The sequence below is a fragment of the Malaclemys terrapin genome, chromosome 16 (assembly GCF_027887155.1).
Source record: "Malaclemys terrapin pileata isolate rMalTer1 chromosome 16, rMalTer1.hap1, whole genome shotgun sequence".
NCBI lineage: Eukaryota > Metazoa > Chordata > Testudines > Emydidae > Malaclemys > Malaclemys terrapin.
The window spans coordinates 10,029,133-10,049,408 of NC_071520.1; the positions used below are offsets into that span (position 1 = coordinate 10,029,133).

At 48.3% G+C, this 20,276-nt stretch overlaps 1 protein-coding gene across 1 annotated transcript in view; it reads left to right on the forward strand.

The window, feature by feature from the left end:
• SRRM4 (serine/arginine repetitive matrix 4) overlaps nucleotides 1–20,276 on the forward strand; it is a 141,633-nt gene that overhangs the window by 104,140 nt on the left and 17,217 nt on the right. The window contains exons 3-8 of the mRNA XM_054006277.1: nucleotides 187–273; nucleotides 3,268–3,342; nucleotides 6,762–6,788; nucleotides 9,337–9,387; nucleotides 12,915–13,013; nucleotides 14,840–14,990. Of these exons, the coding sequence (XP_053862252.1) occupies nucleotides 187–273; nucleotides 3,268–3,342; nucleotides 6,762–6,788; nucleotides 9,337–9,387; nucleotides 12,915–13,013; nucleotides 14,840–14,990 (490 nt within the window). The remainder of the gene's footprint in view (nucleotides 1–186; nucleotides 274–3,267; nucleotides 3,343–6,761; nucleotides 6,789–9,336; nucleotides 9,388–12,914; nucleotides 13,014–14,839; nucleotides 14,991–20,276) is intronic.

A 20,276-nucleotide genomic window follows, 5' to 3' on the forward strand; every position in this document is an offset into this window, starting at 1 on the left:
ATTGCTTATGACATGGTAGTTAAGCATATACCCTGCATTATAGATTTGCCATGAAACCCAATCTTTCATGGTACAGCAGGAAGATTCGGAAAGTGTCCTTCAGTCAGGACTATCTGGGAATTGAGGAAGTGGATGAAAACAACATTGATTGAAATGGGTCAACTGATTGTCCTTTTTTCTCTCAAGCCCCTCACGCGATGAGGAGTACACGCCACCACCCCCATCCCGGGGGAAGAAAAAGAAAAAGAAATCCACTCGTAAGAAGAGGAGGAGGTGAGTTCAGAGAGGGGGAAACCCCACAGACTAGTGGCTGCTCAGATCCCAGACAAAGGAAAAACATCTCCCAGGCTAGGTGACAGCTGGGAGCGCATGTGATCCTATGGGAACGACGATGTTAGCTCCTAGGAAGGAAGGGAATTGTTTAGCCTGGTTCCAGGAGGTATAACTAGAAGCAATGGGGTGAAATCAAGAGAAAACAGCTGAATATCAAGTTAAACGTCCTGACAGTGAAATCTGTTAGGCCATGGAATAGCCTCCCTAAGAGAAAACAGGGGAAGACCCATCTCATGGGACTTTTAAAACTAGACTGGGCCAGACACTAGGAAATGGATCAGAGGGCACAATTCTGCACTAAGCACCCATATAGGGCTTTAGCCCCAGACCCACAGGGGTATGTGGACTCCTAATTTACAATGATTTCAAATTAAGTGCAAATTAAAAGCATGCCCCTGGGTTTTTTGCCTGTCTAATCTCATATTACTTTCAGCGGGACTTCATGGTGCATGTTCTGTTCTGTTCTGTTCTGTTAAGGTCATTCTACCAGGCCTGGGTGACCAGATGTCCTGATTTTATAGGGACAGTCCCAATTTTGGGGGCTTTTTCTTATATAGGCGCCTATTACCTGCCACCCCCGGTCCCAATTTTTTACACTTGCTGTCTGGTCACCCTAACCAGGCCCATCACCAGGGCGTCTGAACACCTTGATTGTATCATAGCAGGACTCAGACCCATAACCTTAAGCCAGCAACTACAGGGCAGGGCTGTGCTGCCAGGGCCTAATGCTCAGGGATAAGCTGTGTGTGAAAAATCAGTGCCAGGAGGTGGCAGCCGTGCAAAGCGGTGTCAGCTCCAGCAGCCTTGAAATGGGAAATTCCACCCAGCACACTCAGCTACAGTAACACCTGCTGAAATCAATGTGATGTCTTCATTGCAATCAAACCAGGCAGAAATCCAGAGCCTGGGTTTGCATTTCAACATATTGCTAGAGGGAAAGAGTCCCCTGATTAAAAAAAGGCCAGGGAGAGCTGTGAAAAAATAAATCTGCTTTTCAGAACTGTCATTCTCTGACTGTCTGTAAACATAGCAAACCACGGCAGTGTGGTCTAGATGAAATGACTATAAAGTGGGTGCACAACTGGTTGAAAGACCATACTCAAGGAGTAGTTACCAGTGGTTCACTCTCAAACTGGGAGGACATATCAGGACACGTCAGTCCTGAGTCTGGTACTAGTCAACATTTCCATTAATGACTTGGATAATGGAGTAGAGAGTATGCTTCTAAAATCTGCAGAGGACACCAGGTTAGGAGGGGTTGCAAACATTTTGGAGGACAGGATTGGAATTCAAAATGATCTTGACAAATTGGAGAATTGGTCTGAAATCAACAAGATGATGTTCCCAGGTAGCGTGTGAGATGACATTCAGTAAAGATAAGTGCAAAGTACTACACCGAGGAAGGAACAATCAAGTGCACAGTTACAAAATGGGGAACAACAGGCTAGGCTGTAGTACTTCTAAAAAGGATCTGGAGATTATAATGGTTCACAGATTGAATATGAGTCAACAACATGGTGTACTCGCAAAAAAGGCTAATATCATTCTGGGGCGTATTAACCGGAGTGTCATATGTTAAGACATGTGAGGTAACTCTCTCACTGTAGTCAGCACTGGCGAGGCCTCAGGCCTCAGCTGGAGTATTGTGTCCAATTCTGGGCACCACACTTTAGGAAAGATGGGGACAAATTGGAGAGTGTCCAGAGGAGAGCAACAAAAATGAGAAAAGGTTTAGAAAACCTGACGGATGAGGAAAAGTTTAAAAAACTGAGCATGTTTAGTCTTGAGAAGAAGATTGAGGTGGGATCCAATAAGTCTGCAAATATATTGAGGGCTGTTATAAAAAGGACAGTGATGAAGGTAGGACAAGAAGTAATTGGTTTAATCTGCAGCAGGGGAGATTTAGATTAGAAATCAGGTAAAACTTTCTAACTACAGGAGTAGCTAAGCTCTGAAATAGACTTCCAAGGGAGATTGTGGAATCCCACAAACACCTGTCAGGGATGGTCTAATCCAGCCTCAGTGCAGGGACCTGGACTGGAGGACCTCTCAAGGTCCCTTCCAGTCCTACATTTCTATGATTCTGTAAATATTGGGACCCAGGAAAAGTCAGTGCTTGGATCCCAGCCTGGTTCATTCAGATGCTATACAAGCTTCCCCCAGCTCTACGAATACATTTTCACCTCCCCCCCCCACAGCATCCCCGCCCTCCAGACTAGGGGCCCGACTCCCCACCACCACATTTCAGGGCTCAGCAGTCAGCGTGTGACCCCCTCCTCTGCAAACTGCCATGCTGGCTGCAGCAGCGCTCGGGATCAGACTCGCATTGAGGGGGAAGAGACCTAGAACTGGCGAGTGCATTTGAGGAGGGAGCTAGGGCGATGGCCGAGGAAGGGGGATCGTGTATGTGCTGCAGCCAGGGATGTGACGGGGGGGATCCCCTGAGTCCTTGGGAGAGGGGGGCAATGCAGTGACGGTGGGGATTGCACGGAGTTCTTTAGGCTGTTCTCAGCACAGAGCTCCCAGTCAACACGAAGCTGCTTATACCCCCACCACGCAGCGCTGGAGCTTGAGCAGAAATGTCGCCAACGTTTCTGTCGGGCCATGGTGGGGTGTGGGCACTGCTGCAGCAGGTTGGGCAGTGTTCCCTGATTCTCACGAAGCTCAACCTGGACCTGCAGTCCTCTGGGCCTCCCCTGCACGCTGCCTGGCAGCTGTGGCAAATTCAGGGGTCTTTCGTGATGGGAACAACACCCGCCAGGGAGGGAATGAGTTTTTGCTTGTCCTCTAAGCAAGGACTGGAATGCAGGTCTCCTGGGTGAAAGGCGAGTGTGGTAAACCCCTCTGTCCCCAGACGCTCACCCCCAGCAGACAGACTCCTCCGGCTTGGAGCACCATGTGCCCAGTAAGTAACGTGTTGTCGCTGTTCCCCAGGTCTCCATCGTATAGCCCCTCGCCTGTGAAGAAGAAGAAGAAGAAGAAAAGCTCAAAGAAACGAAAAAGAAACAGGTATTCCCCCTCAAATGCTCAGCCCCAAGCCTAGCGCCTGCTCCTCCCCAGGCACTGAGCCCAAGGCGGTTGAGTGCAGCTGCGCGGTTTGAGTTAGGAGGCTTAGAGGTAAAGGGTGTCCATGCTGCTCGGCCTGCTGTCTGGGCAATGTTGGCGCCTGTGGGGATGGCCAGTGTGACATCTATGCGCTCCTTAACTCCCATGTAACCCTGGGCTAAAGTGGGATGTAGCTGGTGCATGGGAGTCCCTGGGAGGGATCCTGGCTGACCCAGGGAGCTCCCACTGTAGTGGGATCTCTGACACCCTTATCACCCCACCCACTCTCAGGAAGTTAGTACCTGCATTGGCCCTAGCAGGGAGCAACACCTGTGCTCTTCCAAAGGGTTGTGCAGAGCCTCTGCACAGGAGTGCAAGGGGCAGGGAGGCTGCCAGCTCTCCCTCCCTCTCTTCCCTTGCAGACCTTGCAGGGCCGGGCATAATTCAACTTTGTTCTCCGGAGGCTTTGGCGTTAACACGTGGGCCGTCCGCATTGCTCACCAAATGAGTGTCTGTCTGTCCGCAGACTCCTGCAGACAGCGCGGGGCCAGGTTTCTTTCCTAGCCATTGACTCTTTCAGCTTGTTCCCCCTTTTTTCAATGGAAGCTTGAATTCTGGGACCAAGCAGCTGTAGCACAGCCTGCACATGCCAGCTCAGCCCGACTGCTCCCGTACGGTCTCAACGCCAGACCGTTGAAACCTGCCCAAATGTCACCCTGCACAACTCAAGGAGGTGCAAACGCTCATGAGGCAGCGTTCTGATGTCCTGGGGGCGGGGGCTCTAGAAATAGGATGGAAGGCTAGGACCAAACTCAAAGGCAAGGTTTATAGGAATCCCTCTGAGCCCAAACCATTGCGTTTCCCCGGGCCCTCGACCCCTGTCACCCCATTTCCATCCTGCTTTATTACTAGCTCAATGAGCCTCAAAAGAACCCAAATATTGGAACCAGTGACGGGCTCAAACACAAACCCTATATGCCAAACTCAGCCCCCGCCCCCGCATCCCTCTCCCCCCCGGCCCAGCTCAGCCCAGCCCAAACATTTAGAACAGCTCGGGTGCACATCTACAGCTGACCGTCCCAGCAGGCATCTCTCTCTCCAACAGGCCAAAGGCAGATCTGAATGCCTTCAAAGCAGGAGACCTGCTGTGATCTGGACCTAGCTCCAAACTGGCTAGCTCGGGCCCATCTCTAATGTAAAGAACACGATTAAATGTTTAAATATCAAACATTCCAGTTTCTTCTTCCAACCACTAACCCAATATTTGCTGAGAACAATGGGTGCCATCTTCCTCGGAAAGTTCATGTATTTATAATTGATTGAACCAACAAGCCAGGACAGTCTTACAAAAGGGACAAAACAAAAGGACTAAAAAGTGAGCCCAATATTCAAGAAGAGAGAGAGAGTGGGACAGAAAAACTCCTCCAATACAGTTCACGCCAAAGAAGCATGCCATATTCCTCCCTAGATTGTACCCTGCCCCAGCAATGACGGGCCCGATCGATCCTCTGCTGCTTTGCACATGGTGTAGCCATGTAGGCCGTGCAGAGCAGGGACAATCCATCCTCTGTTCAATACAGCAGCCTTTAACACCCACTTTGCACAGGTGGAAATGGTGACCCCGGGTGCAAAGCAGTGGGGAACCAGGCCCACAAACGTTGATGAAGAGGCTCCAGCTTTACACCAGCGTCCCTGAGATCAGACTTGGGCCCATATAGCTGTAGTATTAAATGGGGTGTTGGGCACTGTTAGGGGGCTTTCCCTTCACCCCCTTCCCTGGTTCTTGTCACGCAGGCAGAAAGCAGAAGGCCGGAAGTCCAAAGTGCAGGCAATGTTTATTGGGGTTAGTTTCAAGCAAGCGTGTCCAGAGCTCTGACACCGCTGAGCGTTGCTTCCCAGTGCCCCGTTCTCCCACTCCTTAGCAGGCATAATTATACCTGCCCTTGGTCCCACCTCTTACAATTTATGGTCATGTTCCATTTGGGGGGGTCGTGAGTCTGGGGGCTTCGTCCCACCTCTTTTGTATCCCAGGAGAGGGGGGAGGGAGGTTTTGCTACGGTGAGGGACAGGCATTGCTTTGGCCTTTTAGTACATCGTATACCTTTCCAATCATCCCCCATTGCCCCTCCCGACTGGTTGCTTGACCTTGCCTTGAGATAGGAGTTGAGGCAGTCTTCAATATATTATATTCCCACCATGCCCAGTAACACTTTAGCTGTTCTTATCTAGTCCCATTATACTAACAACCCATCTGGCTGGGCAGAAGCAACACAGTGTCTTTTTTCTTTGTTCACGCATGTTAGTAAGAATATAAGAATATCAAAACTCAAACGGGCAAAACAGACCCAAACTTCTATCTCTGGTGAATATACAGGCCTGAATCCTACATTATCATTACTAACCCTCCTGACAGGCATGTGTATAGAATCAGCTCACCTAGAACACAAGTCCTGACCATTGCATCCGTCCGAATCCTGCCCTCCACCATCACCAGGGAGTAAGGCGTGTAGAGCAAGAGAACCACCATGGTCTGGTTTCAGAGAGGCCGGGCTAGGTCCCCCACCCCACATTTAACCCAAAGGCAAGGATTTGGCCCAAGATAAAGAAAGCTGATAGGCCGGGGGGCCCCCCTGACTGCTCAGTACGGACGGATTACAGCTGCCCATTGGGCAGGCACATCTCTCTCCGCCAAGGCTGAGTTAGCTGCAGGGCTAGATTAGCACCAGCAGGGAAAATGCAGCCAATCGGAGGAATAAATAGACCCCGCTCAACAGAGCTCTTCCATTCAGGGCCCCACAAATGGGGGCCAAAATTTCAAAACACTCAGCAGGCAGCAGCTCCCACTGCGACACTTCCCGGCATTCCCAAGAGCTCAGTTCCTGGCAGGCTAAGCTGACTGGGAAGGCGGGCACGTAGGGGAGTGTGATTCCCAGCCTGGAGAGACAGCCCCACACTAGCTCTGACGGAGCTAGAGCACTAAAAATAGAGCGTCGCTGCAGCAACGCAAGGAGCGGGAGAGACTAGCCACCCGAGGGCGTGCCCAGCCTCTCAGATTGGTACATACACGGGGCAGCAGTAGCTCTTCCCATCACTCATGCCTCCACGGCTAGACTATTTTTAGCATGCTGGTGTGGGTGTGTCTCCCCAAGATGGGACGTACATCACCGGCTCGCAAGGTAGACATATCCTTAGGTAGCTAAATGGCAGCTGAGGTCTATTAAAAGGTCCTTGTTGGGTGGACTCTTCTCTTCGCCATTTTAACACCTTTCCACTGTCTGTATGAGGGAGCTAGTCTGAAATGTGTCCGTCTCTGAACAAATGCAGCAGTGTGTGTTGATTCCACAGTGACATCTACATTCAGGTTATATATTTGCTTCTTGCAGGTTATCTTCAAAGAAGAGAAGACACAGGTAAGGGCTCTGAAAGCTTTGCCACCCACTTAAGCAGTATAGGGTAATTCTGCCCACCTGGGGTGATGGGAAACACCATTGGACTTGAGGGAAGTCCAGATTTGCTGGTGCAGGAAGGTGTAAGTTTTACCTAGCAGAGCTTATGAAATGCCCTAGGCTCCCCCTCCACCCGCAGAGCATCTGAAGTTAAAGCTGCATTGGGCCATCTCAGCCTCTTCCATTGGGGTGGAATTCAACTCTATGTGCTGCTTGACCTGAGTGGTGCTTGGGTCTCATGGTGGTCTCTCTATACACGGGTGAATGCTACCGCTGGTGAACTTCTGCCAGCATATACAATCATAGGCCATGCACTAAATCCAGCTCCTGGAGTGCATATTTACATCTAGGTTAAGGTTAACCCTTCCTTGAACAGGTAAATATTAAAAGGGAGAGTGCATAGACTTAGACGGACCAGTACAGGAGTCAGACATTCACTGAGTGTTATTTTTGCCTTCCTATGTGCAAGGGCATTTGGAAGATTTTCTGCAGTGGTGTCCTGCTGTGCTGTTACATCAAAGGGCCTGACAGTTTTCCCTTTATGGATCCCGGCTTTGAGGCATTCCGATAGCTCCTGGGTTTTAATTTGTCCCTTGGGTACCACAGCACTGTCAAAACCAGACATCATTTGCAACCTTGTTAGCTGTGAGGGTCCAGTGTCAGTGAGTGGAAGCCACCCTCCTTCCGACTTCGCTGCTAGTTTAAAGTTCTTACTCTGATTGCTCAACGAGCTTAAAGGCTGGATGGAAACTCCTTCCTAAACATACAGATTTCGGGGCTCAACTTATAGCTGAGCAAGCTAACATCTGATGTCCGTTTCCTACTGTGCTGGCTGGGGCTTGATCCGGACTGTAATTAAAGGTTCCAGAATGTGGATTTTAATGAAAAACGTGAGTTCCCAAGACAGCTTCTAGGGGGTTTTGTGGTGGGGAGAGGTGCAGCTTCAGAAAGCTGAGCTCAGGAAAGTATGAAACCTCTTTCTGGGGGCAGATCTATAGTGGCTTGGCCTGCATTCTGAAATTGCATTTCTCTCATGGTGTGATTTACCAGCAAATCTACACTGTGACGAGAATCCATCATCTGAAGGGCCTTATGCAGGAAGCTCATTGTATCCTACTGTAACGGTCCCTCGCTCTCCCTCTCGGAGGGAGGCCGCTCAAGCTGGTCCTATCAGGCCAGGACCAGAGTCTGCAAGACAGGCAAGAGCCCCCAATAGGGCTGGGTGATTAATAGTCCCTGTCAGGCTTTTGCCTGGGTTTGGGTGGCTCAAGCAGTTAGCCCTTAAACCGAGTCTATTCGGGCTGGCAGTGGCCTGGGCGGAGCTCAGGCAGCCAGCAAACAAAACAGTCTCTAGGTGAGCCAGGCCTGGGCCTGAGGAGGCTCAGGCAGCCCGTAAGCAGAACGGTCTCAGGGCTGGGTTCAGCCAGCAAACAAACAGTCTTTTAGGGGAACTGGGTCCTGGGCTTGGAGAAGGATAAGCTACCAGCAAGCAACAGTCTTTCAGGGCTGGCTTTAGCCTGGGGAGAGTTCAGGCAGCCAGCAAACAAAACAGTCTATAGGTGAGTGGTAAGGGAAACTCCTCTTCAGAGCTAGAGCCTTCTCTCACAGTGTAGGGGGTCAGCCACCCTGGGGTGGGGTGGCAGGGGGACGTGGGCCCACCCTACTCCACCGCGTTCCACCCCAGGGCCCTGGCAGGGGCAGAATCGGCTGCCCCTGCATCGGTGAGGATCCAGCCGCAAAACACCGACTGGGCCACCCCTGGCTCTGCAGCCAGCTGCTTCGGGGCTGCCCCTGGGTCACTTCTTGCCACCCTGGGGTTCGGTACCTCTAGCCTCCAGGCTTCTTCCAGCTCCTCGGGGTAGACTGCAGCAGGCACTCCGGGCCAGACCTCGTCGGCGTCTGTGGATTGGGCACCGCCTGGTGAGGGTTCCTCTCGGGGATGCAGCAGAGCGTCCTTCCCCTCCACAGGGTCTCCCCCAACTGTGCTGCAGGGACGGCCTTTTATACTTCCAGCCACGCCCCAGTACTTCCGGCGAGGGGGGCGGGGCGATCTAGGCTCCACCCTTCAAGGGGAGTGTAATGGTCCCTCGCTCTCCCGCTCGGAGGGAGGCCACTCAACCTCGCTACACCTACTCATTGAAGTCTTTGGCTCTATGGACCCAAGTCACCGCTGCTTTATTCCAGATTTACACTGGTGTAACTCCACCGATACCAATACATGTATATTCAATATATAGTTTTCATCCACTTTCTCTATAAGGCAGGTGGGATGATTGATCCCTTTGTTTGGGGCTCATAAGACAACATGTGTCTTTACTGAAATACAATGGAGCAGATTCACTCTACGGGAATAAGTAAACCCAAGTCCATTGGCGTGAATGGAATTGTGTCCATCTGCATCAATGGTGAACAAAACATGCTGGTGATTTCTGAGATTCAATGTCCTGTTAGTTTGATTGTTTTGGCTGATTAGAACTGAAATCTTCCAATTAATTAGCTATTTCTTATTTAGTTCCTCAAGCCCAAAAAATAAAAGAAAGGAAGAAAGAAAACACAAAAAACAGTAAGTAGAGACGTACTGAACTATCCGTGTTTTTGCTGAACTGTCCCTTTAAGAGTCATGGATGTGTGGGAGGTTTTGGTACCAGAAAACTGTTTCTTGGTATTGTATGGGGTTAGCCACAGATGGGTACCCGTCACAGTAAATCTCCTCTTGCATTTTGAAATCACATGCTTATTTTCCAGCTCAAACAAGGGATGTTTTTATCCTTCCCAAGGAGGATTTGAATTAGAGCTGGTCAGTGTTTTCCAAACTTGAACATTTCAAATTTTGAAGCTAGAAAAACTTCGTGTTGGGGATGGAGGGGTGGGGGGAAATCCAAAAAAGTTTGTAAAATGTTTGTCCCTGTTCTCTGACCAACTCTACTTGGAACGTAAAGATCAAAGCATCCGGGGCTGCCATTTCAAAGGGCAGGGGCTGCTCAATGGCAGGTGCAAAATACACCACTCGTACTTGGCCTTGCTGGGTGCTTGTGGAATATTGAAGTACAGCACCTCCGAGAGATGGCAATAGTGTCAGAAGGAGGCTTGGCACATGGAAAGCCCAATGATCAAATTTTCTTCATGCTGTAGGGACAAAGGCATTCGAAAGCAGCAGCGTGCTTTGAGGATGCACGCTCCACACATGCCTCAATCTTGCAAAATATGTGCATTCACGTGTATGTACGGTAATTGTGGACACAAGGACTTCATGCAATCGGGCATGCAAAGGGTGGCTTGGGTGTACAAGTGTCCATTTGCACATACAGTGTATGCAATCTGCATGCACAACGTGGAAACAGCAGGCACCATTACCTGTGCAATATGCGCATATGTAATTTACACCCATAGCATGGGACCCTCCTTTGAACCTACGACCCCAGATGTGGTGAAAAGCAAGAGATGTTTCAGGGAGCAGAGGGGCAGTTTGTTAATGAATGCTAACGCAGCTGGGACACTACCTCAGTCTTTAAAGGGCATCCAAACCCCTGCAGGAGGGGTGCACTCAGGAGCGGAGGCTGAGAAGAAACGTGACCAGCACTGCAGAGCGCAGACCAAAAATGACCCCTGACTCTGAGATACACCACTCCATGCCAGGACAGCCCAGCTGAGGCGAATGATCACATGCCTGCCTGCGATGTTTAATCTGTGACGCAGTCCGGATGTGCCCCCCGCCCCCCATTGCTTTCACTCCCTTAGGGCAAGGTTGCAATTCCCTGACTCAGGAGAACTCACACCACTCCAGCCAAAATGAGGAACACCCTCTATGCACGCAGCACGAGACGGGTGTTGTGCTCCCCCCATTCCTTTAACTCCTGCCTTATCTCATACTAAGCACAAATAGCCCCATTGATTCCCAGCGGGGTCACTCATGGAATAAGGCACCACTGACTGTAAGTGTGGCAGAACCTGCCGCTAAGTAAAAAAGAGGAACCAAAATAAATCAGGAGAAGGAAACGGTGTGGTTTCAAGGCAGCAGCTGTCCCAGGGCAGACTCTGATCTCTTGAGCTGGGTTTTGATCCAAACTGCTAGAGTGTCTCTGGTTTGAGCCAATCTGCAGTGGGCCTTTCCCGGCAAGAACACGGCTGGCTACTCGTTCACTGGGACAGAGGAGGAAATGTTCGTGTCACAGCTTCATTATTTGCGGTGTGTGGCTGGTCACCTAAGGCAGATGGTACCATTTCCGCACCCCGATGGGATGGCAAAAGCTTTAAACGCAAGATTAACGAGGATAGTAAATGGTGAAGAGCGAGTATTCTTGCTTTCACATGAAGGCACAGACACAGATCTTTGTACAAGGGGCAAATGTTCACTATTGCCCCCACTCCAAGCATTGAAAAGTCATGAACCAACCCCCCCAAATCATAATCGGCTTAAAATGGTGAGATTTTTTAATAATAATAATAATAAAGGTGGGGTTCTTCTTATTTGACTCTTGAGGTTTTTTTAGGTTGCAGCTGGGCCACATTTCGAAGCTTTTCTCTGCAGTGATGAAGGCTAGAAAGGTTTCTGTTGAGTTTCTCACCAAATTTCATGCCTCCAGGAGCTGGGGCTTTAAGAAAAATACCAAATATCATGAGAGTTGTGATAAGATCACACAAGTTGGCAACACATTCCCCAAACATTCCTGTGAACAAAAAAACAAACCTGTCGAACTGGCCAAAATCGGCACAGAGCAAATAAGAAGACGATACAAAAATAGTCAAACCAAACAGCCAAGGAGAGTCTAAGTAAATGTTCACCCAACTGCTTTTGCAATGTTCAATCTGCTCTGGGCGGGATATTCTTTTGTATTGGGGGAGATGCAGTTCTCAAGCAGATGGGCTGTTGGTTTTATTATAGGTTGATTTATTACACCCCAATCGTGTGACATGTGGGCAGAAATCCAGAATTTCTAAATAAAACAATGCACGTGGCCAAATAACAAAGCCGCAAAATTAGATCATGCCCCAGCCCGCATGCTAACAATCCCCTCCTGGCTAACAAATCACTATCTCCATTAGCTGGCACCTGCCCCCTCCTGGCTAAAAATCCAGGCTTCACAGATACCTAAAATGTCACCAAATATGGGCTCTGACCAGCCATCGAAAGGAACAAATGCTGAAGCTGATAGCTTGCCACCAAAAGCCCCGTCATGCCCACTGCAGAGTGCAACCCGAGTGGCAGACAACAAGAATGTTACAATCAATTGTAACTGCTGTAATGGAGCAAAGGGGGAGTGGAACAGGCCTTGGGATGCTGGGGCACCTGCATGCATCCCTGTGCGCCTGTCCCTTTCAAACTGGGTGGTCACAGGGCGCATGACTAGGAGCTAGTACATGAGCTACAAGAAGACAGATCTAAGGCTTCCTGACTCTTAAGCCGGGGCAGCACACGGGATTGATCGAGACTCAGGGAAACCTACAGTGAGAGGTCTCTGTAGTAGCCAGGAAAGGGCTACCTGCGGGGCAAAGATGTGCCTCCACATCCCAGCTGGAGGAAGCAGGGAAGGCGTCCATCACCGTGTATTTTGTATTATTTTGAGCCTCTCTTGCATCTTCTGCTTATTAATAAACCCACCCTGTGGAAAGGGACGTGGGCCTAACCTCGAGAGTTTCATTTGGAGTGACCTGGCTGCTGGGACTTCCCACTTGCCCAGAAATAAGGAGATCCCAGCCTGCAGAATAGTTTGTGTTACAGTTGCCCAAAGGATGTTGGCTGATCAGACGTGCTCTTCCAGCCTGGCAGATGCACGGTTTCATAGAGCTTAAGGCGAGACGGGATCGTTCCTGTCATCTAGTCTGACCTCTTGCATTGCACAGGCCGTAGAACTCCACCCGGTGGTTCCTGCTTCGAGATCGGTGACTTGTGGTTGAGGTACGGCCTATCTCTTGGAAAGGCATGAGGTGTCCATCTGTAAACTCCAAGCAATGGCTAATAAGCCTCACTGTTTAGAAAAATGTGCCCCTTATTTCCATTTTGTCTGTTGCCAACTTCAGCTTCTGTCCACTGGATCTCGGGCTGCCTTTGTCTGCTAGATTAATGAACCAGTTTCTTTCCACTCTCAAAAGCTCTCGTAGCCGGCCACGAAAATCCCACCGCCACCGCCATCGCCACTACCACTCTCGCTCAGAGAGCTCCGAGTCCCTCTCCTCTAGCTGCCAAAGCAGGTAATGGTGCCATTTGCCAAGTTGATTTTCCTTTCGCCTAGCTTCAGAGCTAGCTCGGGCTCAGTGTAAACCACCGCCACGCACTGAGATGCTCTGTCTCCCTCTAGTGGTGGCTGGTTCACACAGAGAGGTGGTTGAGCTGCTGCTATCTTGAGTTGGGTTGGGTATTTTTAGCTCAAGCGGTAGAGGCTCATGCTTTTAGATCTAGAGGTGCCAGGTTCAATCCCTGCTGCCGATGATCCTGCCAGGGAGGCAGCTTAACGTCATCCTAGTTTCCCAGGGCGACAGTGACCTGAAGGCACATGACCAGCCCAAGGCCTATGCACCACTGAACTCCCACTTTTAAGCCCTTAAAATAGGTCTTGGTACATGAGTGACTCTCCTACCCGGTGGATCTATTTGCCATTGTCACTAAACAGCTGCCCACTTTGACACGAGTCGCCATCTTTGTTTTGGGCATGGCAGAGAGGGTGGTGGTAACTGCCAGGGTTGCTGGGCAATGGAAGAGCTGCGTGAAGGGATCACGCTAGACCTGGCCCAGGTCACTCTGCCATTTACACAAATACTCAATTTTAAAAACAAAGAAGATACTTTAAGGAATTTGGTGGCAGCAGTTCGTGAAGAGTTGTTGATCGCTGGAGGCGGGAATGCAGTGTGAGGACAAGACAATCATGGAACATGTTAGAGCAGGCAGACAGGGCTGCATTCTCGCAGAGGCATGTCACCTCCGGGGTGTTAAGCCCCCTCCAAATAGAGATGGAGACAAGCCACAAAAGTCAGATCCAGGTTTCATCTCCCACCCTAAAGCACAGGGAGGCTTGGAAACAGGGTTTGTGTCCAAGCTGTTACCAAGTAAAACTTGATCTGACTCCAGGTTTGGATTCTGAACCCCTCCAAAGTTCAGAGGTTTTGGATCAGGGTCCAAACTCATCACGAGTTGCCCAGTTTCAAAACATTAAGAAAACTCAAATAGGAATAGGAATCAGTATCCACCTTTTCTCTCCAATTCTGGCAGCCAGCCATAGCCTTGTCTGCCTCAAGGTAGCAATCAAAGGATTGAAATTCACCTGTGTGTAGTGGACCCATAACGACCCCAAGCTCTTACACAGCACCTCAGTCAGGAGATCGCAAAGCACTTTATGAAGGAAGTAAGCATCGTTATCCTCATTTTACAGATGGGGAAACTGAGGGCAGGGAAGTGACTTGCCCAAGGTCACCCAGCAGGCCAGTGGCTGAGCCGGAAACGGAATCCTTGTCTCCTGAGTCCTGCTCCCGTGCTGTATCCACTAGGCCACACAGCCTCCTGTAAGCCTGGTGCTTGCTCTCTGCACAGGAGTTACTTTCACCCAACATGCGGAGCCAACAGATAGGGGGGGCCACTCACACGTTCCCGGAATACTGGGCATCCCAGTGCTTCTAGGAATGGCGGGGGAAACCTTTTTAAGAGCGTGCCTCTACCCCCGCCGGCATCATCTCACACACACGGTGCATTCAAAGTCATGCACACGGGCGGGGGAGTGCCATCTTGTAGTGCGCACAGCCCTGCTCCCCTGCCATGACCTTGCATGCACGATGCGTTCGAGAGCGTGCCAGTGGGCGCAGAGTGGCGCATTCTTAAAGAGGTGTCCTCTGTCCAATACCATGTCTGGGTTTGTCCCAGTATCGGACAGGGCACTAAAGCACACTACAAGAGAACTGTCCAGTTTATAGCCAGATGAATGGCTTCCTTACGCGGAAGATGGGACATTGTTGGCACTGCTGCAATACAAATCAATAATACTCATAATAATTCATCATGGTTTGATTTTACGTTTCTCTTTCTTCAGGCACAGAGCCAGGTCTCGGGAGGAAGGCCATAAAGCAAGACGAAGACGCTCCCAGCACTGTTCAAAGAGCACTGAGACGCAAAGCATGTCTGCAGAGGGTCAAGCCAGCCAAACCCTTCAGATCTACAGCTTCCTCTCGGCTAAGGAAGTAGTAAGTATTCTGCATTCTGCTTCCTTGTGCAGACTAGCCACAGAAACTTGAGGGGGAAATCCAGTATGAAATTTTTATAACTCAATTACAGTTATGTTAGACAAAGTTGGTTTAAAACTGTATTATTTATTGATGGTGCTGTTCTCCGACGTATTAAAAGTCATTCCTTTCCCTCAGCGCTTACACACTGGGGGTGGGGTAGGATAAGCCTTTAGTCTATGAATAATGAATAGGGGACATTTAACAAAAAAACAGCCTCCAGCGATGGTATTTTACAGGGACGTGTTTGTTATGCAGTCATTGCTCAGCTGGATGTGAACTTAAATTCGCTGGTCTTTGTGCCCAATAGTTTAGTCCTTTGGGGCGGGGTAGGGGTCAGGAGAATCAAATGTATATGAAAGAAACATTTACATTGAATGAATTGGAGATTTTTGGCAGGGGATGTTTGTTGACTTTCACGATTCTTTTAAGCTCATCGCTGCTCTTTGCTGACCAACCGAAGGGCCAAATTCTGAGCTCGTAGGCAGCTCCTCTTGATAGGAACGGGGGCTGTGTGTGCAGCCAAGGGTAGAGTCAGGTCCAGTGTCTTGAGGTATCTTTTCATCTACATAGAGAGAGAGAATATAATCCATGTCCTAGAACCTGTCTTCATCTTGAGAGAGAGAGAAAGAGAGAACTACATAAGGACCTGATTCTCCACCACACTGCACCCTATACAGCACTGTGCAAAACAGGTGTAAAGACCTGTCAGATCGGGATGAACTCACTTTGCACAGAGAGAAACTATTACACAAGGTGCAACCCAGTGAAGAATTTGGCCTGCGTGTGTATAATATTAGGGATGGGTCTGAACCCCAGCACTAAGCCCTCCAAGCCACCATACTTGTAAATGTTGTAGGCCTAATTCTCACTTATACAGCAGATGTAAATCAGGAATAACAGGACTGGACTCATTAGCTACACCAATGTAAAACCAATATCAGTGAGAGGAGAATCTGTGTGTGTGTGTGTGTTTTTATATATAGAGAGAGAGATGCATACACATGTGCACACACCTGTGTGATACACACACACACACACACACACACACGCAGAGAGAGAAATATTTCACAGAATGGTGAGCTGTGAAGTTTTTATTGGCATGAAATTTCAGATGGCTGCATTACTGGTGACTGGTGAAACTGAAAGAGTTAATCGCTCATGCCAAAGGATGGCCAGTCAAACTGTTACACTGCATCACACCATCATGTTTTCTGTATAAGCCACTTATTTTACAGACAAACTCTTTAAGAAATCTTTTAGAGAGTTTAAAAATGCCATTAATTGGTACTATTTTTTTCTAGTCCTCTGTCTCCGAAGCCAGGCTCCCTCATGAGACCAACTGCCACAAAGGATAATAACTACAACATTTTAGAAACCTCTAAAGATGATCTCAGATCGAGCATGGTACATGCACTCTGCACTCCTTTTGCATAGATGTAAATGACCACACAAGGCAGATAAAAATCAGCCTCCGCGTGTTTATAGATATAGCTGCAGGTTATGGGTAAGAAATATAAGTCATTGGGACATCTATATTCTTTCTACTTTAGCCTACTAACATAAGCAAATATTCTAATAACAAAAATCTATCAGTATATTTAGTAGGCAATGTCAGTGTTCTCCCTTGTCCCAAAGAAAAATACACACACTCGGGCCTTGAATATCATGTAAAGAATAACTGATGATGGAAAGATGAATAAACATTAATCTCATGCTTTAGGAATGACCAGACACACCTATTTTGTGGGTTCACTCTGCCTTTTGTGGATTAAGTGATCAGGTCTTTAACTAGGGCAGGATGAATATTTTTCCATTAAAACTCTTTTTGATGGAAATTTGGGTTTTTAACTAAATTAAAATTTGCATAAAATATGTGCTTTCTGCAGAAAATTTTGACTATTTGTTGAAAAACTGGACATATGAAAACCTAAGCTGAAAAACCAAAAAATTTCGATACAGCAATGCTACCATGGTCCTTCATGGGGGTTGTAGTTCCATTGATTCATACCACCCATTGTCCTCTGTGGACTGGATTCCCTAGTCAGACTATATCTCCCATGATTCACCATGGCAGCTCAGTCAGAGGAGAGCTTATGATGCATGATGGGAGATGTAGTCTGACTAGGGAGCCGGGCCCATAATTGAGAGTGCAAGCATGAGAGCTCAAACGGCAACTCCCAAGAACCACTGCGGCAGCATGCGTGAATCTAAGTGTTTTGGTTTTGGCCAAAAGTTTTTTGGTTCCTCCCTTCCTTTTCTGTCACCCCCTCTCACCCCCCAAAAAGTTGAAACTTTCTTTGGAGGGGAGGGAGTGACATGAATTATCTTTTTCATTTTCATTGGTATTTTCCACAAAGAATAAAACAATTTTCTAACCAGCTCTATCTGTAAATCATTAGAAAAAACACATTGTGCTATCCATTGCATCTCTCTCTCTCTCTCTCTCTCTCTCTTACTTATATACACGTGGGTGCACACACGCACAGCAAGACAACCAATAATTTCATGCTTCTTTGCTTTTCTGTAATAAATTTCCTAGCCTCTTCCTCTATTTTCTCTCTGCTGAACAATTAATAACAAGCAGCCACAATGGAAACCTACTCAGAACAGGATTACATGGCTATCCCTCGGTGCACTGAGAAACTGAGGGTAATATGCAGGATCTATTTTTAAACAGAGAAATAACAAGCCCCCTAACCTGCTGTCGCTGTTTTACTCCACACTGATACAGATATATTTCATGCTGCTGTGCTTTTAGGAAGTCTTAGGTGAAATGAACAATATAAATACCTGTGGGATATGAATCTAATTGCCTTTGTTGTATCTGATGACGATGACTGCAGACTGTACACCAATACCTCTCTCCAGCGCCCTGACTTCCACTGACACTCCTTTTGTCAGCAGCTAAAAAAGACATAGTCTTGAGCCAAATTTTTAGCAAGCCCATAGGCAGGTCTGGGGTACAGTTATTTCAAGCAGCGCTAATTATTTCTGTGCTAACATGAAGATGGAGGAGGGGAAATGCCAGCCAAGGCAAAGAGTGTCTCAGCATGAACTGGGAAGGTTTCAGAAGCCTTGCAAGAGCGGTTGGTTTTGACTACATGTTATTCCATGTTTTCCAGCCCTTCTTTTGGTTTTAAATAGGGAAGGAGTTTCTTTTAACACCCCCGTGGCCTGTAAAGCAACAAACAGTCTCCTTACAGTTCAAGGGTAAAAGAAGTTTAAAAAAAATCTTGGGTTCTTTGCGTATCTAAATATGGAAATTCTGGTTTCTATTTTTTAATCCCGGTCTGAGACCTGCATTGTGCCCAAATCCCGGCACTGTTTGGGGCTGAGGTCGGGTGGAACAGTCTGACTGACCGGGGCTGGAGGAGTATGGGCATATTTGAGCCTGAGCGGAGAACACTGGCTGGAGTCCAGCAGCAGGTGGGCATGGGCTACAGCTCTGCCAGTGCACCTCACCCCTGGTCTGCAACACTCCCAGCTGTTCCCATTCAGAGCCTCCCCAGAGCATTTGTTTCCAACCATGTAGGCTGATGAGATTTCGCAAGGCCAACAAACGTTCACTTTGGACTAGGCTGGAAACTCCCACTCCAGTGGCTGTCTGATGTAGGCCATATGGAAGTGTAGACAGACATCCAGCAGCAAACAACAATGCAGCGATAAGCGCGCCTCACTGTGACATCCCTCTATTCCCGCATATGATAGGCGTCTGGCCTCATTTGAATAGACTCAGCCTAGCCTTTATTGTACCAAGGACCCAATCCTATGCTCTCCGTGCAGGCAAAGCTCTCCTCAAAATCACGGCGGATCCTTTCATTGAGTTTTGCTAGATTCAGGAATAGAGGGTTGGGCCCTTTGCGGTTGTATCTTAATTCCATGCACCGATATCTTTAGACAGAGCCATGCGCTTTAACGGGACTTAAACACAGATCCCCAGCTGGGGTAAATCAGCAGCACTCCATTAAAGCCAAGGGACTCATGCCAGTTTACCCCAGCTAAGGGTCTGGCCCAGAAATCAGTAATACAGTATCTGCCTAAAAGCTTGCAGAGCACATGACCCTTTTCTCCCAAGTGACCCCTGTCAGCAGGTGGCACGTCCAATTCCAGAAGCTCATCAGCGATCTGTGCTGACTGTCTAACCTGCTGCCGTAATGAATAGCAAGACTCGATGGGGTCATTGACACACATGCTTTATTCCTTTCATTATTAGCGTGCCAAGAAGAAGAAGATTAGGCACTTCCTAAAAAAGAAATTAACGCTACTTTGAAATGAGTTTTACAAAAGACACAGACCCAGGAAAGAAATCCTCCAACTATAAGCCGTGCCATGCAGAGTTACTCATGGCAAGATCTCATTCCCCATATGGCTGAGAAAATGTATAGGCATATCTCTCCACGGGGCTATTTGAAGCACAGTAAATGGACTTGTTCGGTTTAATTGGAATACTTTTAGTGATTGTATTTTTGTAATCTGTTAGGCTGTGTGGCCTCTTGATGTAGGATTTCAGTAGAAATTAAATTCTGAAGTGTAAGCGAGGGCCTCTTTATTCCCTCCCCCCTTTCATTTTGATTAAATAATGATTTGAAACAGAAAAACAATAAATAAGTATGCGGGCTCCCTCAAGGGCAGCTATAGATTCCCCCAGCAAAAGCTAAGGGAAGCAAAGTCTCCTGAGGTTATTTAATTACTACTTAGAAGTTGGGGAGGTGTGGGGAGGGGAATCCTAATGTTCACACAGAGCAAATTAAGGCCATAAAAGACTAGGCACTTTAAAACATGCCCTCCCCCCTCCCCAATAAAAGATCATTAGAATTCACTTGAACTCTGTACAGTGTTTCAAAGATGGTGTTTGGTATAGTTCGTATGGCTGATGCTTCTTCATATGCAACAAAAGGAGGGAGAGTAGGGGTGATCAGTGGTGAATTTCACCTCAGAGCAGAGGGCAGCAAAAAGAATGTTCACCACGTATCACCCCTCGTAAGTCCAATTTTGAGGGCTGAAGTGATGCAGATGCTGGTCCTTTGGTGCAGGGTTGAATTTTATGCCAGCTGTCTAAGAAATAGTGGAAGTCCTTCCAATTAGTTACATCCTGGTTGTCACTAATGTTGGGGGAGGAGGGAATAGACAGCTATTCTCCTCTCCCTGACTACCTGCTATTACACCAGGCCAGGCCCTCTGGCCTTCACATGTGAAATATGCAGCACCGGGCATGTATTTCCTGGTGTTTGGTCTTACCTCCGT